Raw genomic sequence first — 21792 nt, forward strand, 5'->3', positions numbered from 1 at the left:
GTTTCTCTGCATTACTTATGTTTACTCACCTGCCTTTCTAACAGACAACATGGAAACAGCAGAGCATCTGGTTGTATGCTAACCAGATTTGTTCCATGGGTGAGGAAGTTAGCTTGTGGGTAGATGGAAGTGCAGAGATGTACTTGCCTGAGAGAAGAGCTTGTTCTACACATAGTTTATTTACCTTCCCTGAGAAACAAGGTGTTTGCAAAACTGAATGACCTGAATTCATAGTGCTAAGTAATTGCACCTCTTGGTGGGGTAAGGATTACAAAACCTGTTCAGTCTGAAGGCCTGCCAAAGGAGAGCTCTGACTGAAATGGGAGAGCTGGTAGTGCTGAGATAACGAAGTCTGTTCCAGTGATGTTCTCCTGGTGTTAAGAGTCTTGGCTGCAGTGAAGAATGTGCATTTTTTTATATGATTGGGAGGAAAAAGGCTTGTTTATCCTGGAGGGAGATGTCATAACAAGCACAGACTTCTGAGATGCTTTTATCTAGGGCTGCAGGGTTTCTTGGGTGTTCTCTGCCTTTGCAGTGTCAAACATCCCTTGGAATAATCACCTGGTCCTGGAAGCTTTATAATTAATGAAGCTGTAGAGGGTTCTTTTTTTATGTCTTTGAACTCATGTCTTCGATAATACTAAAGAATTTCTCACACATTTGCAGGGCTGAGGCAGACGTTTGTTTCCTCTTTGAAACAAAAATGTGGAACTTGACTTTCAGTGCTTCTGTTGGGACCAGCCTAGCATCAAAAAAGTAGGAGGCTGTTGCAGGCTCTTTCATCAGCGTGCTACACATGTTCTTCCATGGGTGTGACAGTACATTGGGTCAGTCTTTACTATGAGAGGTTAAATGAGTTTGTGCCTGTATGATGTGTGTAATCGCAGGTGCCTGGGGTCTGCAGTGCTGTGTAGGGGGAGGAGGGAATACTGGAGAACTTACTAGGTAGGAGGCAAAAGTGTATAAACTGTTCTCTCTACTCCCCTGGGATAATTTCCACCCCCGACTCCTCAGCCTTTTGGATATGGAAATAGAGCACGTGGGCTGAGAGAGACCTTGCAACAGGGAGTCTTTGAGAGGAGGAGCACAACTGCATTCATCCTGGTGTCATCCTTCAGAGAGGCTTTACTATAGCTGCCCAATAGTTGTGCCTGTTTATATGCATGTAAGTGAACATCAAGTATTTGGTTGCATAAAAGGTGTATATAGTTTGATATCCTTGACTCTGTTATGTGGAAAAAGTAGTTTTCTTTAGCTCCTAAACTCTGGGGTACGGCCTTATCTTCCCATTGTAAGAAGGTGACGTATTTGACTGTATCAGCTTGACCTGTAAACTGCTGAAATGTGTCCTCCTTGATGTGGAAAAAATGGGGTCTAAGAAAAAAGAATTCTTCTGCTAGGCATCAGAATAAGCCGGGGCTGTCTGTGCTTATGGACAAGGCTTGCTTTAGCCTTCAAGGTCCCAGTCAATCAAAAAATCCCTAAGTCTTTCTTGCGTCTGCATCTGTGCTGTTCAGTATGTGTTGCTGTCCAGGGAGCAGATGCCTGCTGGGCTACAAGGCTTGTTAGTGTTCCTGCAGGAAGGAGCTGCTGCTGCTGCCAGTTTTTGAGGGCAAAGACACTCAGCTGTTTGGAGAAGGACTTAAAACCTACTTTTATGTCACATATGGAGCCTCCTGGTCTCCAAGTACAAAAAGACCCTACAGCATTGCTGTACTCCTGGCATACTAGAGTAAGCTTTATTAGCTTACGTCTTGTGTTTGTACTTGCAACTTGTGTCTGCAGTAGCCTGCATCCCCACTGGGAGTTCTGCTACTTGAATACAGCTCCAGATACTCAACTTAAAATGGGGACTCAATCCTGGGTGTTGAGGTAGAGGAAGTTAAGTAGGAGGGATGTGGAGGCAGTGAGCCTGCTGCATCTGGGCAGCCCTTTGCTATCGTGTAGAACCGCCACCCGCTTGCTGAGAAGAAGAGAATCGTGGGAACAGCCCCCATATGCGTGTGGAAAATGCAGCAGCTTTGTGAAGAGGAATTCGTATCGTGTGGTCAATGAAACAGAATGCAAAAACATAACAGGTTTATTGTAAATTCAAGCTCAAACATAGTATCTCTCGGGCCATGCTAATACAGACATCTCAGTCGGTTACAAAAGCGTTGCTTGATCTTTTGATGTGTACTTGTGGTGAGATTCGCTAGAAGACCACCTTTGCCTTGTGCATGTAGGGGTTTTCCAAGAGTACAGCACCATGTAGGTTTTTACATGATAATAATCTCACTCAGCCAGCTATTCCACATAACACCTTTGGTTTTTCAGTTGCAGTGTTGCATAGACAAGTTGGAGTAAGGAGTGATTTCTTTTGAGAACTTTATTCTCCACTTTACTGTTGTTTTAGTTATGGAAACACCTATATTCTTGAGATATGATAGTAGTGCTGATATCACAGAAAAAGTGTTTACAATTCACATACTCTAATATAAAAAGGTAAAAATGATTTTGTTTATTGTATTTAAGAGTCACTGTAAAAAGTAATTTCGCAGTATTGCTTAAATTTGTAAGACAATGAAGTGCACAAGAAAACTTCATGTTGTATCTTCTTCTTAATGCTTGTCTCTCCTGGGCTGTATTTTGCAGCTTGTCTGAAGATAAACAGAAACTTGGTTTAAATATCCTGAAGTTCCCTGTGTCCAATATTGCTGCTCAAAACCAGGGTGTACTTTCTTCATCCTGCCCTGTAACTAGGTGGATTCTTCTTGGAGTAGCCATTGTAAGACTTTTCTTATGGTCCATAACTTGGAAGCCAGCAACCACTGCTGGCACAGAATGACCTATGGCCAGACATTTGTTTTCTTCAAAGCGTTTGCCTGGGCAGTATTGCTGAAACATAGGTGAGGGTTTCATTTCATTTCTTCCTCTGCTGCTCCCTTCTTAACAGGATTTTCTGCTTCTTTAAACTTTTGAGCCCATGGTCTTGCAAAAGCCTGCAAGTGTTGTCCTGTATTCGTTTGAAAGAACAGGTCTGATTGAGAGAATGAGCAATCTTCTAAAGCTGTGTTGGTTTTGGGCATGTTGGAAAGGTTGGTTCATGCAGGTGGGTGAAAGAACAAGGAAGGGGTGTTACTGGCTCTCAACTTCGTATTTCAGGACATGTGAATAAAAGCTGTGGTTGGCGTTCTCGTGCACCATCACAAACACCTCTCTGCATCCTGAGGTGTTGCAGGTTCCCTCCCAGTAGCCTCTGCTCTGGGTGAGAGGGTAAGCGTTCTCAGCTTGAACTAGCACCTTTGCTATCCCGTGCATTTTGAGTTTAAACTGAACATTGCGATTGGCTGGCAGCAAGCCGGAGAGTGGCTCCAGTATTTCATAGTCTTCCACCCACTTGCTGTAGCTCTGAGGGAAAGCTGGCCACTTCACTTCAGTGTTCAGGCAGGTGATGAGGTAGTTGAAGATATAGTCGTAATTGCCGGGATCTGACTTTTTCCTGGCATAGATTTTCAGAACAAAGTTCCCTGCGTGGGGGAGATGGATCTTCAACTCAATCTGGTTCCCACGATGGATTTGCATGATGTGCCGCCTTCCCATATCCTCTGTCAGGCTGCTGCTATCGCAGTGCAGCGAGGCCAAGACGCTTATGTCTTTGCCCAGGGTGAAGGTGACAGAACACCGCCCATCATTGGTGTGAATGATGGGGTCGGGGTGGGATGGCCTTAGGAACCCTTGCCGCTCCGTGAACCAGCTGGGTCCAACAGGCTGATGTAGGTCCTTTGGGAAGCGCATGGCCTTGTCCACAGACTTGCACTCTACCACATACTCTAACACGCAGTTGTAGACATCTGAGGCTTTGGAGGACTTGGCAAAGATCTGCAGCTTGTGACTCCCTGTCTTCTGTGGATAGAGATCCAGCTTCATTCCGTGTTTTTTCAAAGTCATTAAACCGTGTTCATCTGTTCCCTTCAGCTTAAACGTGAATAGTGTGGCAGAGCGGCAGTCCACTGATACAGAGGCTTTTCCATTGACTATGAAATACAAAAGAAAAGAAACTGCATAGGAGTTCCAGTACATTTTTCCATGTGCACTGTGTTCTGGGGTTACTAATCTGTCCCAGTAAATTGCTGCTTCACTAATAATGAAATAAAGAGCTGCAATTGCCAGGTCATAGCTTGTCAGCTGTCTGCTTAGGCCAGTGTCTCAAAAAGAATGAAGTGAAAAGTGGCCTTTGTTTTAGAGATGTGCATTCATCCTATTTTGATACACGCTATATTTGATATGCACTGTGGTCCTATAGAATAGTTAATATAACTGAAAGTATTGTCAGCTTGTGTCCTCGAGAAGGGCTTAATTAGATGTGATTAGTACCATTACTAGTCTAGTAGTTGTTCCAAGAAGCTTCAGAGAAAAGTGCAGGAACCCTCCATTATGTAGAAGGAGATAATCTACCTCCCTATGAGCCTGTTCCCAAACAGCTTGAAGACAACATGAAGTCCTAAAATGCTGCTGCCTTCAAGTTTTAACTCTATGTTCTTAGCATTTGTGACATAGTTGAATTCCTGCAGTTCTCTTGAAAAATCTGGAGAAGGGATCTTAAATGTGGGCCCTGTAGTTCTGTGGTGTTACCTGAATAGTTTTATGTGGAAAGGGCTGCTGTGGACTTACACAGGATGCCGCATAGAAGTGCCCCTTTATGTGTTGTTCACTAATTCAAACTTATGGAACACTGTAAAAGGCTTTAATCTCTTTATCTCTTTTTTTTTTTTTTTTTTTTCCAAGCCAGAGTTGCTACTATATAATGGCAATACTTCTAATTTTACACCGCTGATGCCGATTGATAGAGTAGTTCAGCTTCAGCTGCTGATTGAGGCTTTCTTTTAGACCCAGTGGCTACTACAGATTTTCATGGCTTGGACAACAATAACAACAGAAACCCAAAACCCCAACAAATCAAACCAAAACGAATACAACATACCCGCCTCTGCCCCAAGTGCTCTGAGTGCACTCTGCTTGCCAGAACCAAGATGAAAATATAATGTGCTGCATGCACAACAGAGTGTGGAGGAAGCGGGGCTACATAAAGGAGGATGCTCTGCAGGTTCCCTCCCAGAGTGTTGTTACCTGTTTGGATGACAGCCGTCTCCGGGTGTGCTGTCAGCAGGCCCAACGTGTAAAAGTTGCTGTTGTGCAGCATGTTGTTCTCAAAGTCTTTCAGCGTCAGGGCTGGTTTAAGAAGCTGCCAGTTACTGTTGTCTGGGAAGTGATTGTTAATGAACAGGGCCGGGTGAGTCAGAAAATAAAACTCATTGTATCTGGAAGAAAGAGGAGATTAAAGGAAAATGAGTTATTATAAATAGTTAATTCTTCCCCTGCGCAGTGGTGGTGGTTTCAGCAGGAGCAAGTTGGAATGTTTCGGGCTGCTGAGAAACTGAGATTGGTGGGCTTGAAATTTCCTGGGCAGAGAAGGAACCTGATCTTTGATCTTCCATTTCCAGGGCAAATGCAGAGCTTTTGTATAAAACCAGGGTGTCTGCACTACCCCCTGCAACCATGGGCTTCTGCAGAGGGAGGCACTGCTTGTTGTTTGAGGCACCCTCTCTCAGGCAGGTGAAGGCTATGAATCAAGTGACAGCTACTATTGTATAAACTGAGGGTGTGATGCACAAAACAAGGTCACTTTTAGCAGTTACAGTTTGTTGCTCAGAGTCATTGCCTTTCTACAGATACATGCTCCATCCCTTGTATAGGCAACCTCAACACTTTGCTCAGGGGTTTGGGTCTTGCTGTGAGACCTAATATTTGTCACTGCTTGGTGGGCCAAACCCATCAGCTTTCCTTCTGCCTTTGTGGTAGGTTTATTATGTATTAACATAGAGGATGGTTCTTTACCTGAAGGTGAACTTGGTGAAAGAGTCATCAACAGCACCACTTCCCCAGGTGCTATCGAGTAAATGCCACCTTCCATCAAGGTAAACAGCATTCCAGGTATGGTCAGAGTCCCCTGTAAAGGTCTGTCCCATCTTATACCCATTCCCCTTAGAGTGTCCCGATAGCTTCATGCACTGGATACCTGCAATACTAAAAGGAAACAGTAAGATGCAGCAGGAGACTTCTGTTTTAAACCTGTTGGTGTACTTTTGTGGAAGGACAAAAGGAGGGGCAAGGCCTACAGAACTTCAATCCTGTAGTCAAATGGACCAGCTCCATCAGCTCCTCGGGTGCTTCCTTACAGCTGAGTCCCAAGGGAGTTAAGGGTTTTATACGTCCAAGTGTGCTTGTGTTCTTTGAAAACTCCAGCTTCTGCTCGTGGTGACAGACGCTGTGCTAAATGCCTAGGTTACTGTGCTTCTTCATTCTTTGGAAAGCTTGCTGTTAGCTGGGCCCCTCTACTTTTCTTGCTGGCGGAATCTCTGTACTTCGTACAGCTTTCCTCTAACTGCCTTCCCATAGCAGCCTGTCAGCACATCCAGAGACAGGCGAGTTCTCCCCTTTACCACTGACATCATGTAAAGACTGCTTTTCTCAGCTGTGCTAGTGAATGGCTTCATATGGGGTGGGCATGCAAGAGTGACCCAAGGTAATGATGCCAAGGTGTTGGGTAGGGGCCATTTGTTTTCTTGTAGTCTTTGCACAGGGACTTTGAGAGAGCATCCCACTGGAGGAAGGGGCTTTCCTTTTCCAGTTTTTGCATATTCTCTCTCTTTTTACCTGATGCACCATCAATTCAGCGTTATTAGAGGAGGATGACAGAGATGAAGTGTGCTTAATTGCTCTCTGCCTTCTTACTCAGTGGAATCCCTTTGAAGCTGTCCACAATTAGCCTGTGTAATTAGAAATTAAAAGTGTGCCTGTTCATGCTTGTGTTCTCTCTGTGGTGGCAGGCCTGGTGTTTGACACCCGCTAAGGTATCTTAGACCTCATGGGACCGTGAATGCTGATTTAGTTTCCTTAAAGAGTGAGCTTGTGCTTGCCCAGGGTACAAATGATTGGTCTCTTTTGAAAGAAATATAATGAATACCTGTGTTGAAGTGTAAATAAGACTTAAATAAGCACCATGTAATAAGCTATCTGCTGTTGATAGGATTTTATCATTGGTGTCTTATTTCAGCATTAATCTAAAACTGCTTTGCTTAGAGGATTGTCTTTCATGTAGGATGGTATTGACATTTTTCTTCTTCATTGAAAGGTACATTAAATGGATCAACTACCTAAAGTAATAAACTGTGCATGCTTCAAGAGCAAGGCTGCCTGCATAATGTGGGTTTAACTCAGAGGAAAAGTGGTATTTATGGGGAAGATAATTAGCATGGTTGTGGAAGTCGAGGTCTGATAACAGATACTGGCAGTATCTGTTATCATTGCATCAGGTAATTGGCAGTGCAGCAGTGCTTGCAGGGAGGACTGCTTTCTTTACACAGATGATGCTGGTTTAAAGGGAAGGTGGCAACTTCAGCTTCTCATAGGATTTACTAAGCTCTAAACCTGGATGTCTTTGTACTACTTAGTTATTTGATACTCTTGAAGAGTATTCTTATATTCTTTCCAAAATTCTTTAAGAAAGAGTGTAAAAGGTAGAATCACTGCTGCAAAGGGTTGATTGAGAGCCAGCTGTGTAGTCTGCAGAGAGAAGACAACCCATAGAGAGGAGAAACATGGCAGGACCCCATCCCTGCTGAAGATGGCCAGCAAAGAAGAGGAGGGAGCGTTCAATGCAGCTCTCATAGAGCGTGGGCTGTTTGTAGTGTAAGCGAGGCAGTGCCTGTCACAGGAGGTATTCAGAGTGAACGTGGCCAGCCTGGAAGGAATGCCATTGAGAAACCTGGTGTCATGGGTGGTCTATAAAGTCCCTGCCAGCCAGCAGCCGCCCGTGAGCCAAATTCTAACGTGGAGCTGGGTGGTAACTGGAGCAACTCCACTGACAAGACTGGTGAGAGCTTGGATTTACATGATGTAACTGAGACTGGGATCCTGGGATCTTCAAGGAAGATTTGATCCTAGGAGTTCCCAAGGGGCCTAACAAGAGCTAAATACCAAATTCCCATTAATTTCATGGGGATTTGGCATCTAATCCTTCTAGGCTTCTCTAGACATTCCTGTTAGCTGGGATATTTGGTGAGAACATTAAGGGGCAAGTTCTGCCTTTCGTTCTCTCTGTACTCTCACAGTTAACATACGCAAAGCAACAGGAAGAGTTTGTTCTAAACATCCTGTAAAAGAGCAATCCTGTACTAGTTAAAAGAGTGATCATCTCTCTGTTCTCATTTAAATTACTTTATGCATATAAATTAACCAGGAAAAGGAAAGATTGAGAATATCTCCAGAAATGCTTGAAGTGGCAATGTGATGGCAGCAGATAACCTAAATACAAGGTGGACTGGAACAACTGAGTTTGGAAACAGTTGGCAACATCTGCTTGGTGCAGCACAGAGGTTAAAAGCTAAGTTGCTTTTCTGCCCCAAAAAGAGTAGGGAAATAATCTGGATCTTGCTATAGGTGTCATTGGAATTCAACGGCATCTTCTTCCCTTTGATTTCAGATTGACTTTGATGATTTCATCTTAAAAGGCAAGTCTGGCTTCTCCAGAGGGAGACAGAATGGTTTATACTTGTATTAGGTAAGTGTACACTGTGCCTAAAAAGAAGGAAGGCTACTGACTGTAGTAAACAGGAAAAGCAAGAGGATGTGAAACCTGGATAATTTGCAGACTAATTATGAGTAAGGACACAGTGGGACTCAGCCGGTGTCAGCCATTGACCAGCGTGAGTATTGGGGGAATTACTGGTGACTGGTGAATTGAGTTTTTTAAGTTGCCTCAGTGGGAGCTAGAAGAAAAGGGCACTTTAAAAGGCCTTTTTCTCTCAAAAACTTGGCTCTGAAAAACCTTTGCGCTTGCTTTTATGCCTAGACTCAGCATCAGACTTGAACAGTGCACAAGAAGCAGCAATGAGGAGATCCCCTTGCAGGAAAGCGTTGTTGTCTTTGGTTACAATTTTGCAAGGAAAGGAGCTAAACATCTAGCTAATATTTGAAAAAGTGATAGGCTTGGATGACTGGGAGGTTTCCCAAATCATGAAATGCATAATCGTCGTGGAACTGCAGAATTAAGAGTAAATCAACCGAGCCTTTCAATAGGAAAAAATATCCTTGGAAAGATTTGTTAATGAATGAAACATATGCTTTTTAATGAACAGATGCAAATTTTTCCCACTTCTAAGTGCTAATAACTGTTTCATAAGATGCAGTTATAAATTCATACTTCATTACCCTATTTCTTTATGTTACTGTTCAGAAAGCAAGATGCAATATCGAGGGATATGTCACTGGTTGGAAGCATTCACCACTTTAGCGTCTGATCTGTCCTTTTCCCTGTTTATTTTGTTTGTTTCGTGGTGAAAACCTTCCCAAGTTTTGTTGGATGTTGTGGAAAGCCAATTGTTAACTTACACATGGCAGTTAGTAACTGGTCTTTAATTTTTCCCAAAGCTATCTTGTACATGGCAGCTGCTCTGCTGAGAAGGTGCTCCCTAGGAGAGCCACCTTGCAAGCCCATGCCCTTAGGAAAGCACACCATTGCTTTCTGGTGTTAGGAAGACCTTTCCAATCTTGTGTCTCTGAGTTGTCAGGTCCAGTTTTCTCCCCTTGGACATCCCTTCTACATAAGGCTGGTCCCAAACTTGACAAGCACCCTCACGGCCTTTGCTAATCTAAGCTGAACTATTGCATAGAGCTGTGAGAGGTGAGGTGCTGCTTCTTGCTGTGGTGCTTGAGGGTTGCCTTGCACAAAGGCCACCTCTTTCCTTTACTGGGTTGGAGAAAAATGAGGGAGAAGGGATTTATGCTCTGTTCACATGCAAGGCACTGTGCTCCCCACTGAAGAAATGGCTGCCTTTTCCATGAAATGGCTTTGTGATTGTAAATCCTGCTTTGTGGGGGAAACCCCACTGGATCCCCAGTGAAGTCAACACAGTTTTGTAGGCAGGAGAATGGATTTTAGTCACTAAATGCCCACGTAGCTATAAAATGGAAACTGCAATGTTGGCCTCCAGGGTGATGGACCTTGAGATTGACGGCAGAAAACAGTGTGGTAAGTGTGAGATGGTGCTTTGGTAATGGAGGGGAGAGGGCATCTCCAGAAGGTTTTGGGGGAGCTCCTTTTGGGCCTGTGCCTACCACTTGCGTGGGAGCATGCTGGAGACAACACTCCTTGTTTAAGTCTTGCCATGCTTTTAACCTTCACATACAGATATCAAAGGGAAAACACAGCTTCTTCTAACTGAATTAGCTCAGTGTTTTCATCTGCCATTATGTTAATGCAACGCGAAGCTCAGCAGATGGCACAAAGTAAATTATGCTGGGGAGGGAGGGTGGAGGGAGTGGAGGAGGAGGCAAAATTGACCTTTCTGGGGCTTGCTGGTTTTCCACAGCATGTATTTGAAAGCTAAAGTTCTACATCCTGCTTAGAGTCACATCAGTCAATGCAAAGGCAGACAGAAGAGGCACAGCGATGACAATGAATATTAACTCTCCCTGGCATTGAATGTTTCTGAACTTAATTTACCTGCACATGTGTTCAAAGAGCCCAGCGTATCCCTCACAAATGCTCTTCCCCATCTGAAGCACATCTATGGGCTTGCTTGACAGCTGGCTTTTGTTATGGTAGCCCACTACGTCGTATTCTGCGGGAAGGAACACAGACAAAGGTTCATCCAAAAGCCTGAGGCAATGGAATCGATGGGTAGTGGGAGCCACACTTGGATTGCTTTTCATCTCCATGAGCATGAGCAAGGAGAAATGAGCCATGGCATGTGCTGCACAAGGATGCTGTGGATGGTGGTTGGGGGGAGAGGGACAAAGTCTTATCTCTCCTCACAGTTTGTTTTAAGCCTGGGCTGGGGTTCAGCAGTTGAATTGAAATGAGAGGAGAACTCTGCTTTTTTACAGAGAGTCTCCCCAGGGGTGGCACTTGTGCAGGGGGATCTATCATCTGAGGAGCTCCCGGTAAAAGCAAGAGTGCTCCGCATTAGGAGGAGTTGGACTGCTGTTACTGTCAAAGGAAGACACTGAACATTTTGCACTCTTTACAAGCAATTTGTATTAAAAATACCTGGGAAGTAACTCATCGAGAAATACCTGAAATGACTTGCTGCAAGTGAGTCATAGCAATACCTGGAAGTGTAGGAAATCTTAAGTACTTTGAATGAATACAGAAAAGTGGCGCAGCGGGGTTTCTTCAGGCAGAGCTTGAGGAACTGGCCTGGGAAGGTTAATTCAATACTGACCAACCTTGGCCATGTCCGTAACCTCTTAAAATACGAACATATTTTTCTGACAAAGCTCTAAGGAATGCTGCATCAGCTGATTTATCCTCCTTTTAATGCTGTGGGAGAGGAAAAGAAAGCTGGCAACATGCTGTATTTGTGCTTTGATGAAATGCTGCGGCTGCTTGGCTTGTATGTGAAGGGCTCAGATGGCAGCTGCCTGTGGGTCAGCCTGTGGGGCTGTAGGGAAGGGCTGGCTTTCTCCACTGGGGCTCTTCACTGGGCCACCAGCAAAGCTGCAGGGCACTCTGAGGGGTATGGAGGGATATCTGGCTGCGTGTGGCTCCATATTCATGCTGGAAATGGTTGCTAACATTTCTTTTAGTGCTGCTGCTTTATGGAGGTGACAGTCCATCAGAGGCAGGGAGTTGAACTGGGTGGGAATTAATACCCAGAGAGCAGTGCTCTCACTTAAAATCCATCCAAGGTAAGAGTTTATATAATCAGTGCTCTTCTAGGATAGACACACTGAGGTTTTGCTCACCAGTTTACATCCCTAGCACTGTGTTTATTTCCCATACCTGTAAATGGGGGTCAGTTTCTGCAGGGATGAAGGAGAACTGGGGCTGAGATGGTGAAAAAACCTGTGAGGATTTTTGCAGCCTACCTGTCAGGGATCAGACACCTGCCATGCATGTGTAAACGGACCAGCTCAAAGCAGAGTGTCTGCCCTGAGCAGGACCCAGCCCAGGCAGTGGCAGGCAGAAATGAGTTAACAGAGTAAAGGCTGAATGGTCAGCAGTGCTGGGATGAGTCAAATGCTGGGTTTCAGGAAATCAGCAGCCTGCGTAGTGCAGGGGAAGATTAAAGCTGCTCGGGGTTGACCTCACTATGCTAACCATGCAGCTGCTGGCAAAGCTCTGCTGATTGCAGTGGGTGTGAGATTAGGCCAGTGCTTCCCAAATTGCTCCACTGCTCTCTGTCAGGTGGCAGCTTCAGCCAGAGAACTGCACCTCACCAAAAGCCCATCAGGATGCTGAAGAGGTGAGGGGAGGAATAGCTGTGCTTTCCCCCTCCATCCCCAGGAGTTAATGGGAAACAAACATTTTTGTGTATGTATATCACTGGGTCATTGCAGTTGTCATCAAGATTGAATAGGTGCCTGTACAGGCAGGAATGGCAGTCACACAGATGACAGCGTGTTTTACCAAGGCTGGCCTCTCCAGTGTGCTGCACTGACACGAGTGATGGATGTGTCAACAGGATGAATGCAGTTAAGGTACCAGCTAGAAACTGCACCACAGCATGTATCCACAAAACACAGGGGCAAAGGTGCAGCAGGACAGCCATCAGACTGTCATAGAATCATGGAATGGTTTGGGTTGGAAAGGACCTTCAAGCTCATCGAGCTCATAGGGACTTTTATGGTTACACTTTCGGATGAGTTGGGTAGGAGTTACAGATTCATCATGTGGAATGAAATCATTTACACACAAAACCTCGTAGAGCCCGTCAGTGCTGGGAGAGGGACTATGGAGGCAGAGATGTGAGATATCTCTGTTGGATGTATCGAGTGAGACAACCTCTGAATACATTTCTGGATAAATACATACAGAAAACCTTCCTCCCTCATACCCACCCCGTGAAGCTAACCCACAGGATGTATAGTCAACCACAATGGTGGTGTAACAGTCCTGATAGCAACAGCCTTATCTTTTCAACTGAAGATCAAAACCTACCTATGTGATGGCATATCCACATCCATATGGCTCGGACTTTTTCCAGATCAGTCCGGGCTTGTTTAAGCAGGGCTTTAACCAGTTCTTCTACGCTGTTCTTGACGTTTACCTGTTTGAGAGGGGGAATCATTGCAAGCATGGTGAAGAAATGGCTATGGTACAACTCCCTTCCTCCCCACGCTCTTATTCTTTTAAAGCTAGTGAGAACCCTCCTGCTGGGAGACTGATCTGACTCAAGCGTCCTTAACATAGAAATACAGAGCTGTATTATATGTTTTAGGAAGTATTTTTGATCATAGTTTCCCCCCTAGAGTGGGATCTACATTGCTGATCTTTCTAAGGAAACTGGGAGGTTCCGAGGCACTGGCCCCAGTATCTCAGGCTAAGCTGGTGTTAGTGCTGATAGCTGGGTTTCAAGGATCATCCCCAGAGGGGAGCTGAGGGGGAGGACAGAGGCAAAAGAGAGACTTACTTTTAATGCGTAGGCATCCAGCTTCTCAAATTGCTGCAGATCTATTGGCATGGACTTCAGAGAGGATTTGTCCCATGGATAGGCTGGGAAGAAATGAGTTGTCGTTGTCTCGGAAAGGGAGGGAGGGGGTATTTCTCCTGGCTGTATGCTTGAATAAGTGGATGCTGTAGAGCTCCTGCCTGACCCGTGGAGGGATCCATCAGCAGGTGCTTAGGGAGCAGAGGACATGAGGGCATTTGCAGAAGGTCCCTGCCAGCTGCATGGAAAGCAGGAGCCATCCTGTCTAGTCTGGTGTAATCTGGGCAATGCTGGAGTGGGATGTGCCCCCCTGTCTTTGGCACTGTACAACAGCATAGAAAATCCCAGGATATTATATTTAGGAGAAAAAATGCAGAAGCATCAGGAAAAATCTGCATGGTGAAAGACCTGGCAAAAGTGTGACCTTCCAAAAAAAAAAAAACAAAACCAAAAACAAACAAAACCCACAAAAGAGCTGGTTTCTGCAGCAGCTTTGCTGATAGAAATGAGTATTTTGGGTGGAAAATTCTGCAAGAATTCAAGCACATGAGAAATGTAACACAGGAAACGGCTGGACTGAAACTGCTGTGTCTACCTCTCTGTCTGCATCTTTGCAGGCTCCAGGCTCCCGATTCTACTTGGTGTGAACAAACGGTTACTAACTTCTCATAGAATTATGGTATGGTTTGGATTGGAAGGGACCTTAAAGCTCATCCAGTTCCACCCTATCCTAGCTGAAAAGCCAGCAGTACTTCCGAGATCTGTATTCATCACCCACTGCTTCCCCATCACCCCCAAACAGGGCTCTGTCCTACTGGGGAGGTGGCCAGAAGGTCTGTTCCTGACTTGTAAAGGTGTTTTGTTAACATAAGCCCTGCTCTTCTGATACCCCAAGCTCTCCCCATCCACTGACCCAATGAACGGAGGGTTGGGAAGCAGAATGCTAATTGTGGCAATATAAAGTAAATCCCTTTCCAGTGTGCTTCAGTCTAGGCTTGAGGCAGGGCAAGCCATGTTCCTAGGAGTGATGGGCTCCCTATCTAGGGCTGCCTTGCATTGTGCCCATTGTGCCAGTGGTGTGGGGACAGCTGAGTGTTACCATGCAGGTCCTTTTTTCCTGGCGGCCGTGGGGCTTCAGTCCTTTGGAAACCTGGCACAGTGGAGAAGGGAAAGGGAGATGAGCAGTTGTTGGCAGGTGGGAAAAGACAAACAGAAATAAGTGATTCTGGGGAGCAGGACTGGGTGGGAAAAGCTGAAATTGAGGCTTTTCTTTGCATTGTTCTCTTGCATTTGGTGTGGATGTCAACATCCTGCAGAGCGCGTGTGTGGAGGGGAGTGGGATGAAGCAAGCTGCCTGAACCACAGTGGGCTGTGTCCTCTCCCTGCAGTCCTTTGGCTCTGCAGAGGCCACATTCCCCAGCAGTCAGGCATCTCCTGTTCTAGCCAGAGGGCTGGGGACATCAAACCCCCTGCCCACCACGCAGCCAAACACCCCCCAGGCAGGGAAGAAGGGAGCGCTGAGCTCCAGAGCTGTCAGATGATCACCCTGCAGAGAGCTCTGTGGCAACTGCAGGATTGCTGAGGGATGCTGTGGGCCCGACTGTCACCACCTTCATTATCGCAGGGCTGGAGGAGAAGACCCCCCCTGCCCTAGGAGAAGAAGGATTTTGTTCCTCAAGCCCCAGGGTCCAGCAGCATCTGCCCTGCAGGGAGAGTGGGTACAGGGGTTGGCATCCTCTAAAGAGCCTCAAGCTCCATGGGGAGAAGAGACCCGTGTCTTCTCCTAGGTGAGATACGTGCTGTGGTAGAGCAGTGACTCACCTTTGTTGTCCTGACCTCTCAGTCTGGGCAGCCTCCGGGGACCTGCAATACCCCAGCATGGTTAGTGCAATCACCCCAACACCCACCCCAGATGCTGCATCTCCTCAAACTCAAGTGTTTCTTGCCTTCCCTACTTGTGCAAAGGGAAGGATGCAGCCCCTTTGCCCTCCCACCCTTGGCCTGCTTTGCTAGGATGGAAAACCCAGGCCGTACCTTTTCCAAAGGAGAGTTTCTTGAAGAGTTGCGGGGTGGTGTCCTTGGGATGAATCTCCACTGTCATTTGGGTTCCTGCAAGAAACGATGACAGACTCCCTAAGGAAGGCAAAACTAACCCAGACGTGGAGGAGAGGGGAAGACTTAAGAGCTGACTCTTAAGTTGGTGACTGTGAAGGTATCAAAACACTTGGGTTTCCAGGCAAAACAAAGCACCCATAAGATAAACTGTGCACTCAGCCTGGGGTCGCCTCTGGTGTAATTTGTAGCTCTCAAAAAACACAAGACAGCCCATAAGAGCCTCACAGGTGATAAAGGGGATCATAAATAAAGCAGAGGTCCTCAGTGAGGATTATGTGGCAGCTTAAAAACCCCACGTTTATCACCATATTAAATAGCTATTGATGGAGATACGGTAATCGGAGACTTAATTTGTTTCATTGATTTTTCTTGGAATCAAACAAAAAAATGGCTCAGAGCTATGAAAATGGTTTGACTTGTGATATTAAAATGCTTTGCAAGGGCCATTCCCTGTCAGAGGCAGAGTCCAGGTCCAGGCTGAGGCTTGCACTCCGCATGCCATGGTGCTATAGAGCAACCTCACTGGAAACCCGGGGGTCTTGTGTTTAAAGTTTCACAGAGGGAAGTACAAGGGAAAAAGTTTGGAATTGTCTTGAAGGAATTACCTGAACTTATTGAAAGAAACTACATTGTTTTGGGCAAGCATTTCAGGAGGCTTTGCAACCACCGAGGCTCCCTGGGGAACTCAGTGCACTCGTCGGCTCCCTGTTTCGGATCAGACAGAGGCTGCTTTGGAGACTGAAGGTCAAGATGTTAATGCGCTTGGGGCTGCCATCCAACCACATATGTTACCAATGTTATCAAAAGTCTCATGACATTTGTGGTTTTCCTTGAAAGCCAGCTCTTGGAACCAGCTAATTAGGGGGAATCTGCACTTTAAGCACAAAGTTTTTCCATGGCATTTAACTTCAGAAGAAGTTAAGCATCTCCTGTGATTATGCAGGAAGGTTCCATGTCCTTTAAGCCCACAAAACAGAAATCCAGAAACCTGTAAAACCCCTCCTTTTAAATTCTAGAGCTTGACTCTAAGTCTGTGATGACTGCAGGTATTGGGATGGCAAGACTAGAGCTGGCTGCTGTATTTTGTCAGTTAACTCAAAGGTAAAATGAAATTGCTTCTCAAAGGGATGCCTTTGTGCAAATGGTATCATTTCCTTAGGATTTTTATATTTTCAGGAGTCTTTTTTTTTTGTTTGTTTCCCAAGATTATTTTTTGGTTTGGGGTTTCTGGGTTTTGTTGCCAACTTCCACTTCCTCCATTTTTCCCCATAAATTAAGATTCTACGTTTTCAAGAAACAAATTTAATGGCAAGGAATGCCACCTTCTAGTCAGCTTAAAAGGCATTGACCAAATGACTAAAACTGTAATTCTATGGAAATTTTCCAAAGTGCTACATCCATTGCTTTGAAAACTAATGCTATGAAATGCTTACTGCAGATTTTATGACTTATTTTACTGTTCCTAATCAAGATATCTTTCATAAAGAAACACTGGTTCTTCTCCTCCTTCTCTGTGGTTCTTTGCCAGCAAGTGCCTTGGGATCCAGCTGGCCCAGCAGTGCCCCTGTTCTAGTGCAGGGATGGCTCCTTGCAAGTCCTTATGAAAGGACTTCTGCAGTCATCTCAAGCTATTCTACCAAAATTATTTCTTCCAGCCTTTGCACCCTTCCATCAGCACTGGGATATCTGACATTAGCAGCTGTATGTTCTTACCATGCTTTCCGATTACACCTATTCTATGTCAAGGGGGTTGATGGGACCCCTGGTGCTTCAGGATCCACCTCCATGCACCCACACTGAAAGACCTGAGGATTCTCCAGGGATTTTGGAACTTTTAATTCCTCAGGCTTAAGATCACAAAATTGTCAGGGTAGGGCTCTTCCCCTCTTTGGGGACATTCTGAGGTTGGTTTATTACAGCAAAAGCTTGACAGGGAACTCACTGGAGCCCTGCTCTTAAAAACTGATATCCTTTGGGATACCACTTACCTTCATTGGAGTATGAAGTAAGGGCTTGTGTCTGCTTGCAGGGCTCCTTGGAGACATGACAGCCTGGTTGCACAAAGAAAAACATTTCGGTGCCTTGAAGACGGTGGAGGTGCCTGGTGTGGAAATTGATTAAATCTGTGCCTTTGTTCAGCAGCCAAGTAAGTAATGACACAAGGAGTTTGACCTTATTCTCCAGCTTTTATGCCCAATTGGTCAGGGTCCTGGGGTGCCTGGCCCCACTCCAGAGGGATGCTCCAGACCAGGAAGTGCTGGAGTGGGTGCTGCTGCTCAGGGTGAGGAGTTAGGGGTTTTAGACCAGCAGGTCACTGTTTGGGGAGGTGGGTGGAAGGGCAGCACAAGAAGGCTTGGAGGTGATTTGGTCCCTGAGAGGGAGCATTGTGGTTGTCATTATCTCATCCTCATACTCACCTCTCCCCTCTGTGCTCTGGGAGCCCCTGACCATCTCAGCTATGCCAGCTAGCCCTGGGGTCCTTGGAGCAGAGGAAAGTGTGGAGATCTATGCAGCTGCAGGCAGCACAGGTCCGCTCCCCTGGGCTCCACTGACACGCCAGGGCAGGCAGCAAATGCCAGGGCTGGATGGTTCAGCCTTGCGGTGGACACTGGCCAAGGTGATCCCTTGCTCTCTTCTCAAAGTGTCATGGGATCACTGTCCTGCCAGCCACCAGAGACCAGAGCAAGGAGACCATGGCTAGTCCTGAAGGCCGGATACCATCTGTACCTTGTGGCTGGGAGAAGGATGGGGTTCTGTGGCACAATGCAGGGCTGCAGCCTGTTTGCCTCAGTGAGGCTGGGACGAGGCTTATGTCATCCAGTTTGTAAATACTGCGGCAGCACCAGCTGCTCTGTGGTATCAGAGGTTTCATCAAGATGCTAACACAGCTGATTAAAGGGGAATTTATTAACCCCTGTGGTGCTAGAGGAGCAAAAGCTCTGCTTGCTTCTCCAGTGTAGGAATTCCTTAGTAATCCTCGCAGGGATTTAGATTGTGCCTTAGGTAGAGCTGTAAGGGTAGGTTTTCCATATGCATACTAAATACTCTTAACATTAGTTCAGGGTGGTAAAAGACTGATACCATTCTCTTGTAATGGAGGCTTTGACTTGTGCTCTGCAGCTCTGGTTGCAGACCCTGTTGAGTGTGACAGAGGAGCATAGAGTGTTGAATGTTTATCTGCTTCCCAGAGTGGAGGTTTTTGTTACCTGGTGTCTGAGACTATCAGATTTGTAAAAAGACAAACCCAGAGGTGTATCTTGCCATGAAATGTCACTGCTCACAGTCTGTGAGAACCATCCAGCCACTGCTGATTTCAGAGGGGATTTGATCAGGGTTCCTATTGAGCATAGTACAGGGCACAGCCGTGGCTTTTGTATGCTGCTATTGCTTGGCCTGTGGAAACAGAGCTCCTGTTCTGTATAACTAGAATCCATTGGTACCATGAGAATTACCTTTGCCCTACCTTTGCCCACTGTCTTTCTCTGCTAGACACCCCGTTAGGCTTAGGCTACCAAGAAAGCAAGTCAGATGGTCTGATTTCCTTTCCTGGGAGCTGCTCTGTCCCGTTGCATTGCAGTCCTGCAGCCTGGCTGTGTGCAGCCTGGGGTAGCATTTTCAGATGTTCCTTCTGAACTGTTTCGGGGCAGATGGGTGAGGAATTGGCAGGGGAACACTCAAGACTAACAGCCACATCATTCCTGGATAGCAATCAACTTGCCTTGCACTCAGCAAGGTGAGCAGGGGAGATGGAGAAAGGATTGGTGAATAGATGCATTGAAAGGTTTCTTGCACACCCCAGACCCTGCTTGAGCTGTGTGAGTGCTGGGGAAGACTCTGGAAGCTCTATCTGCAACCTGAGTGATTTAGGGCACTGAATTTACCTTGTCATCAGCTGACTGTGAAATGCAAGAGCTCTGAGCACCTGAAGTAGGGCTGAGCTGCATGTCTGCTTGCATAGGGCTCTGCAGTGCCACCCACGTGCATCCTGGCCATGGGGCAGAGGAGGGGATGCTTCCCAGGGTACAAGGCCTGATGCCCTCTGCTTGTCTCTGTTGAAACCCCTCAAAGCTCTGGAAAGGGATGAGCTGTTTCAAGCATGTTTATGTTCTAGAGGCACAGCTGGGTGCTAAAAGCTTGCAGATGGGTTTTGTGTGCTGTGGTTAGTTTATCAGTAGAGTGAGAAGACATCATACCGTTAAGGTCTCTCCCCTGAGGTGGCTGTGACCTGCTGTTTCCATTTCCATCATCCTGCAGACCTATAAAACATAAAGGTGAGATCATAGGCTGTCCTCCTGCAGGGAGGTTCTGGCACTGCCTAGAGGCCAAGCACACCCAAGCCTTTCATGTAACCCATCATTCCAGCTGATCTACCAGGATTCCACCTTCCCTGTCTTGTCTGCAGCATTTGTGGCAGCCCCTGTTGCTAGAATAGGAAATACCAGGAGGAAGAAAGAGCATAAGTCTAGGCCTAAGTTGCTTTGATAGGGTTTGCTCTTCTTTGGGTATGCGGTGGATGCTAAGTTAGATGAAGCATGAACACAACCTCTGCGTTAGTTTTGCTGCCCTTGTTAGCCTGGAACTGATTGTCTGCAAACATAGGTTTTCAACAGTGTTTTAGAGCAGGAGTGCTCCTTTTTCTCCTTTTATTTCTGCTCAGAGGGTCCCCCCACAGTTGCAGAGCACAGCCTTAGCTTTTTGGAACATCCCCTGGAGGGACAGGGACACTGTCTCAAACTGTAGCTATAAATGGCTCAGGGCAGTCATCCCTGGAGACAAAGCCTGGACATGCTTCCAACAGCTTTGCCCCTGTACTCCGGTGTAGTAGGCACTGCTCTGGGGTGAAACTGCAGAGCTCTCACCCTATTCCCTTTGCACAGCCACAGAGGCTGTGGAGGCACCTCGGGGCATGGCAAAGCAAGGTGCAAACATGGCCCTTGGATTAGTATCTGTGTGTATGTCACCTCCTGCACCATGGGTTGCATGCACAGAGTGCGACATGCAGTGTTACACAAGCAAGGACTGTCCTGCATCAGGACCAGGGAAGGCACACTGGGTTTCTATGGGCAGAGCTTGAAGTCTAGGGCTTTGCAGCACATCTGCAAAGGAAAAGAGGAGAAGGGTGGTGGGACTGGGGGGAAGTCCAATGCATGCTCCAAAGCTGCTGCTTCAGTTCACTGTCTGAGACACACACTGCCCTCCCCTCCCTGGCACCAAACAGAGGTTACCTGTGCTTCCGTCGTTGTCTGTTGGCCTCTCCTTCTGCCCTTTCTGCTTGCTCACTGCCTCCTCAGGGTGGACGATAAGCAGCAAATTGATGGTTACCGCGCTTGGATCTGTCTTAAAGTCCATGGTACCCATCAGAGCATGGCCAGGGTGCTGGTCCTGCCGCCGAGCTGCCGCTGCTGCGAGCTGCCCTGTTTATTTTCCACCCTTGGGGAAAGGCGAGTGCTCTCCCCCCCCAAGCCGCAGCACCGGCGGGCTGGCCCTGCCAACTGCACCATGAGAGCCCTGCCAAAGCCAACCCTAATGAAGAGGTTACTGGTCACCTTTGAAAGGAAATCACGGGAGGGATCCGTTTCCTAAAGCAGAGGAAAGAGCTTGGTTTCGGTGTGGGGGGGAGTTGTGTGTGTGTCTGGTTTCAGAGAGTGCCCCAGCTCCCCCTCCCTTCTCGATGCCCTTTTTGGCTTTAAGCACTTGTCTACACTCAAATCCCCCATCAGCACTGCTGGCTGGGGGGGATTTGCTTCCCAGCTCTGGCAGAAATCCTTAAAAGGCTTTCTCTTTTGATCCTCTGCCCCGGCTGACACTGGAGGGATACTTAGGAGTGTAAATAATAACCGCTGCAGGATGAGGGCAGCAGCTGCAGTGGGGGAAAAGGGGCTAGAAACGGGGCATGACCAGCCTCGTGTGATGGGGATGATCAGCCTTCACAGCGTTGCTGGTTGCGCACAGTGTCAGCAGCAAAGCGAGTTGCAGGGTGCAATCCATGCTGTGTCCCAAAGAAGCCAGCTAATGTACTCACCCAGCTAAGAAAATGGGGTACAAGAAGGGCTGCAGTGCGGGTTCGCAGCGGGGCTCAGCTGGTCCCTGCAGCTCGCAGAAGGGGCTGGCAGGGACACACGTTCTAATTTTACTGCTGGCCGCTGGCCCGGCTTGGCCGGTGGTCCTCAGGGAGCAACAGCACCTGCGGGCTGAAGGGCTC

At 46.8% G+C, this 21792-nt stretch overlaps 2 protein-coding genes across 2 annotated transcripts in view; both read right to left on the minus strand.

Moving 5' to 3' along the window:
- The window catches only part of ANAPC13 (anaphase promoting complex subunit 13), a 78535-nt gene that overhangs the window by 31077 nt on the left and 25666 nt on the right, over positions 1 to 21792 (minus strand). The window lies entirely within an intron of this gene.
- On the minus strand, positions 2844 to 21042 carry KY (kyphoscoliosis peptidase). Its single transcript, XM_057428986.1, has 12 exons — positions 20816 to 21042; positions 19784 to 19846; positions 17579 to 17641; positions 15510 to 15584; positions 15297 to 15338; positions 14575 to 14625; positions 13458 to 13540; positions 12986 to 13094; positions 10547 to 10664; positions 5878 to 6066; positions 5110 to 5300; positions 2844 to 4016 (listed from the first exon to the last, which is right to left on the minus strand). Exons 1-12 carry the CDS (start codon positions 20946 to 20948, stop codon positions 3118 to 3120), a joined length of 2016 nt encoding a protein of 671 aa, XP_057284969.1. The 5' UTR covers positions 20949 to 21042; the 3' UTR covers positions 2844 to 3117.

This window comes from Pezoporus wallicus, unplaced genomic scaffold (assembly GCF_028554395.1).
Source record: "Pezoporus wallicus isolate ANWC-B61680 ecotype Strahan unplaced genomic scaffold, APGP_CSIRO_Pwel_v1 contig_593, whole genome shotgun sequence".
Classification (NCBI taxonomy): domain Eukaryota; kingdom Metazoa; phylum Chordata; class Aves; order Psittaciformes; family Psittacidae; genus Pezoporus; species Pezoporus wallicus.

Coding starts and splice junctions, on each gene's coding strand:
- KY (XM_057428986.1), bottom strand. CDS start 20,948: ATGGGTACCATGGACTTTAAGACAGATCCAAGCGCGGTAACCATCAAT. Junction 19,847..20,815: donor AGACAACGACGGAAGCACAG/GTAACCTCTGTT, acceptor TATGTTTTATAG/GTCTGCAGGATGATGGAAAT. Junction 14,626..15,296: donor GAGAGGTCAGGACAACAAAG/GTGAGTCACTGC, acceptor CCACTGTGCCAG/GTTTCCAAAGGACTGAAGCC.